Source organism: Phyllostomus discolor, chromosome 8 (assembly GCF_004126475.2).
Source record: "Phyllostomus discolor isolate MPI-MPIP mPhyDis1 chromosome 8, mPhyDis1.pri.v3, whole genome shotgun sequence".
Classification (NCBI taxonomy): Eukaryota; Metazoa; Chordata; class Mammalia; order Chiroptera; family Phyllostomidae; genus Phyllostomus; species Phyllostomus discolor.
The window spans coordinates 108,705,477-108,710,822 of NC_040910.2; the positions used below are offsets into that span (position 1 = coordinate 108,705,477).

The 5,346-nt window shown below is 49.2% G+C and overlaps 1 protein-coding gene across 1 annotated transcript; it reads left to right on the forward strand.

The window, feature by feature from the left end:
• The first annotated feature begins 529 nt into the window (after positions 1-529).
• Positions 530-4,578, forward strand: LOC114503873 (C-C motif chemokine 15-like). The gene is made up of 4 exons (XM_028521459.2): positions 530-618; positions 3,335-3,379; positions 3,831-3,942; positions 4,319-4,578. The coding sequence occupies exons 1-4, from the start codon at positions 537-539 to the stop codon at positions 4,443-4,445; spliced, it is 366 nt and encodes a 121-aa protein (XP_028377260.1). The 5' UTR covers positions 530-536; the 3' UTR covers positions 4,446-4,578.
• The last annotated feature ends 768 nt before the right edge of the window (positions 4,579-5,346 follow it).

Genomic DNA, 5,346 nt, shown 5'->3' on the forward strand with positions numbered 1-5,346 from the left:
CCTACCATAAACAAAAAGTCAGCTAGGTATTCCCTCCACAGGAAGGATTCATTTGGGGAAAAGTAAGCATGGCAACCTGGAGCTTGCAGACACGACATTTACACACAGAGAGCAAGAAGAAGGAGGGAGCTGCTTTACAAGGGGAAGAACAGTTCCCCAGAGAGCTCTCTGGTCCACCTGCACTTCTCCCTGTAGTGCTTCCACTACCCTCAGAGGATGGGAGAGCTGCTGCCACAGGGTCCCCGGACTCCTGTCCTGGCTGAGGCCTCTGTCTCAAATTTTAACACTTCTGTTTACATCCATTGGCCAACTGAGAAAACCCCAAGTCATCATTGCCTTCAACTTCCTGTTGCATTCCCCCATTTGTTCGAACTTAAAAAAATCAGGTTGCCAAATATATGGCAGAAGAGCAGTCCAGTGACGTCTGCCCTTTGACTTCCTGATTTTCCTCCCCTTATAAACACCAGCGCAGGGCTGGGGTCCCTGGGAGTCAGGAGCAGAGAGCCCGGGAGCACTCAGGCCAGCACACCTGGAAGATGAAGATCTCTGCAGCTGCCCTCCCCTTCCTCATCCTTGCTGGTGCCCTTGGACCCCTGGCCAATGGAGCCCCAGCCCATGGTGAGTCGCTGAGCCTTCACACTGGTGGACAATGAGGTCATAACCTGAAGTCCAGGGAGGAGACACAGAGGGCCTTGGAGGTGAATTTGGCACTTGCTTAAAAGCAGCAGCAGGAGGGTGTGGACCTTTCCCTGTGGCCTTTGGTCCCTGGGAAAAGTGTGCACAGATGACTTGGGAAACAGTTCTCTTCCCTTTTCATGGCCAGAATTACATGATACCTACTCTTAGCTGGTATGAGACCATTATGTGCTTGAGCAAAAGAGCTGTAGCAAATGCTGAAAGTAGGAAAAGAAGCCTGGTCACCTCCAGTGTTGAACCAGGGCACCCCGTGCAGTGCACAACCATCAGTTTGAAGGGGAGATGGGACACCCCGGGCCAGTGACTCACCCAAGTCCCCCTAACCATTCTACTGACTTACTAACAAATGAGTATCTAACACTGCCTTGTACAATCTGCCCTGTCCAAGCAGAATCTACTCTATTGTCTTATAGATATTTCTTTTTAAGATTTTATTTATTTATTTATTTTTAGAGAGGGAAGGGAGGGAGAGAGAGAGGGGGTCATGGCCTGCAACCCAGGAATGTACCCTGACCGGGAATCGAACCTGGGACACTTTGGTTCCCAGCCTGTGCTCAATCCACTGAGCTATGCCAGCCAGGGCGTCTTATAGATATTAATACACGGAGTCCTCCTAACAACCCTGTGGAATAGACTAGCAGCAACTGCCATGGTTTTGAGTATTATTGTTTTTTAAAGATTTGGTTTACTTTTAGAAAGAGAGGAAGGGAAGGAGAAAGAGAGGGAGACAAACATCATGTGCAGTAGCCGGTCATGTGCCCGCTCGTAGGGACCTGGCCCACAACCGATGAACGTGCCCTGACTGGGAATCAAAGCAGCGGCCCTCTGGTTCGATGGCCCACGCTTAATGCACTGAGCTACACCAGCCAGGGTGCTTTTGCATATTCTGATTAGTCTCAATTTACACATGAGAACCTGAGGCACAGAGGCCTTAGATAACTTGCTCAGATCCTACAGCCAGTGAGTGGTGGAGTTAGGGTATGATCTAGCTAGAAAGCTGTTATTAAAAAAAAGAATACAAGTCCATTTAAGACTTTACTTAGCCAGCCCCACACGCATCATATCAAGCACAGCGGAGGGTACGCACGTGCGTCATTAAACATAACTCACATGTAACTGCATAAGAAACAAGCCAACAGTTCAGTGCGTTCGCCTACCTAGCATAATGCAGGCCTGCGATCCCTTGCCCAGGACACGGGGGCTAGGTGCACTTTGCAATGCAGAGCCTTTCAGGTTTGAAAAAGGGGATACGTTATCACTGACAACTCCATTTTGGGGTACACACCCCAAAGAACGGGAAGCAGGTACCAGGGAGCTGCTGGTACAAACATGCTAACAGCTGCATCATTCCTAACACACCACGGGAAGGCACCCCAAGTATCCATGCACAGATGAATGGATTCAATGTGGGGAATATGTTGTATACACAATAGAATATTATTCAGCCGAAAGGATAGAAATTGGGACACATGCTACCACATGGAGGAACAGTGAGCACAGGGACTGAGGAATGGGGGTTGGGGAGTCACTGTCTACTTGGATCAGAGGTGCAATTTTACAAGATGTATAAAGCCCCGTGGATAGTCTGTGGTTAGAGCTGTACAATATGGGAATGTCCTTCATGCTCCCAAACTGTGCATTGGGAAAGGGTTAACGTTTGATCACTCTGGTCTACAGTGCACAGCTTCTGTTCTTCCTCTGAGCCTGAAAGAATCCTGGCTGTTCTTGTGGCTTTGCTGGCATTTCCTCCTTGTGCTATCTGATGGGCGAGCCCCTCAGAGTCCCCCCAGGTCTCTTTGCCATTCATTCCCCTGATAACTGCGGGGGGGTGAGGAGAGGGTGTGCACAGTTGTGAGTTGGAGAAACACAGACTTTATTCTTGCATTGTTATTTCTTCATTACTGTACTATTTTCCACACACACCCCTGTACACCCACTTCTGCCCCACCCTGCATGTACTTGGAGGGTCTAGATCCCTGTAGGGCATGGAGTCAGAGGTCCAGGACAGAAAAGAAAGGTCAAAGTTGTACATTTTATATTATGTATATTTGAACACATGTTCAAAAAATAAAAATATTTTTCAAAGTTAACACAGAACTGGACATTCCTAATAGTCCTGGCAGACTCTGGGAAGCATACTTGAATCAAACAGTAACATGTCTGCAGCAAACACAACCAATCTTCATACTAATGGGACAAAGACTATAAATAGCCCCACTTCACTTTGGGTGACACTGTGCCACCAAATCCTTTAATGAAACATCTTTCTGTCTCCGGAGCCCAGTGGCTCCCAGAAATGTGCAGAAAGCATGTTGTGGACTGTGTCACGTGGTGTGGCTGTGTGACTGATTTATCCAGGTGGCATGTGCAGTTTGCTTTTGTATTTAAAGTCAATAGGAAAAAAAGGACGTCAATACAACTTTTCATGTCTCAAATATTTTCAGAACTCCCCTAAAAAGTCTCAGGGCACCAGTGAAACAACTGGCCGGGAGGCAGGCCCAGAACCCGCACAAGCGCCCAGTGTCCAGCAGCAATGCCGCCCCACCCGGGGGCTGGGCTGGGCTGACACAGGCAGAGATACCGACACGGCGCTGCCTCCCAGTGACCCCTCTTCCCTCCTGTCTCTTCCTCCCAATAGGTATCATGATGGGCAAACTTGATCACCCCCTAGTCGGGCATGGAGGTAAGTATTTCATTATGTCATGTGTTTAAAGGCAGCTTGTGAGTCAGATGTGCTCACTGGCTTTACTCTTCCTCGTTTACAGGACATGGGGATGGGGGAGGGGACATCTATAGGGCAGACCAGGGTGCACTGTGGGTCCCTCCCCATACCTGAGCTCTCTCCCACCTGGCTGTCCTGCAGTCTGCTGACCTTGGGGAGGTGGCGCTCTCTGGTGCCTCCTGCAGCATCAGACCATCCACTTCTGGGAGGAGCGCTCCTGGCCCTGCCTGGGTGCACACTCAACCCCGGGCGGGGGAGCAAGGAGATGCAGCAGGTGCTGCAGAGGAGGAAATGACTCCTTCTGAGTTCTTCCCCTTCACACCCTCCCCTGTGCTCTGGAGAAAAAAGAGAAAGGATATAGTTGTCCTCAGAAAGAGGGTTCATCCTTACGTGGACTTTTCCCCTGCTACAGGCGTGCACCGTGCCACTGACTGCTGCCCCTCCTACACCCCACGAAATATCCGATGTGTATTCATGGACAGTTATTACGAAACAAGCAGTGGGTGCCCCCAGCCTGCTGTAATGTAAGTGCCAAGCGTATGGGCCATGTCTTGGGGTGGGGATCGGATGACAGAGGGAGGTGCAGAGAATTCTCCCCCTCCGGATGCGTGTGGCCTCCTTAGAATGCCACAGAGCACCAGACACGAGATGCCCCCCGGGAAGAGGGAGGCCAGGGAGGGGGGGAGAGCAGATGCAAGGCTGCCCTGGAAGCTCCCCTGAGTCACTGAGGCAGTGTCAGAGGCAGAGTCTCCCAGAGGAGACCCCCTGAGACCCTGCAGGAGAGAAGGGAGGAACAGGATGGGCTGAGTGGGGAAGCCCAGGGGCCCGGAAAATGGGGCTCCCCATCCTTATGTGCAGAACCCTCCTCACTGCATAACTGTTCTCTGCCTTGCTCCTCAGCTTCTTAACCAAGAGGGGGCAAAAGGTCTGCACCGACCCCATCAATGAGAGAGTTCAGGAATGCGTGATGAAGCTGGACCCAGAAAATATACTGGACAAACGGCTGGTTGAGGAGGAGCTACAATAGATGCCACACGCCCACCTCCACTCTCTCACCTTCTGGGAGTTTCCTGGCCTGAATTCTCTTGTCAAAAACAACAATCATGTTCTGTTCTGGTTGTAAAAACTGTGCACCATTAAAAAGTATCCAATTTCCTTTACTTGAACTGTGTGAGGAAAAACAAACATAGGAATTGCTGAGCTTTGGATTTGTGTGTGTTTTTTTTTTTATTTAAACGAGACATCATAGAGTCACTTTTAAGAAGGTGAACACATGACTCATTCAAGTGCAGAGGGAGCACGTGTCCCAGGTGCACTGAGCCCACTAATGAGGGAACCGTGCAACTGACTCTGAGACCGTCTGAGGGGTAAGGATTCACGCAGCTGGGGGTGGCGTTCTGAAACTTCAAGTTTCAAATATCAAATATTGCAATATAACTGTAACTTTTGGGAATGTCTTTTCTACTGGACAAAAACCACTTCCATGTGCTGTAGATGAAATTTGTAAGTTAACAGGGAATCTCCCAAAGTCTGGGGTCTGATCTGGAGTAAATAGAACATCAATCAAACGTGCGTTTCCCAAGGGCAGGTAAAGTGCTTCCCAGATAAGGCGAGGTGAAAGGAGTTCATCATCAACAAGACCTTCCGCTATCAACTGTTAAAGGGACTTACCTAAGCAAAACAAGAAGATCAAAACTATGAACAGTAAAATGACAACACACTTACAAGTAGAAATCGCCAAACTTAAAAAACAAACTAAGCAGACAACTAGAACACGAAGAAAATCACAGAATGGAGATCTCATGGAGGGTTCTCAGAGTGGAGGGAGAGCAGGAAGAATGTGGGGAAAAGGTCCAGGGAATAAGAAGTGTGAATGGCAGGTACAAAATACACAGGGCAAGATTACTAATGGTACAGGAAATGGAGAA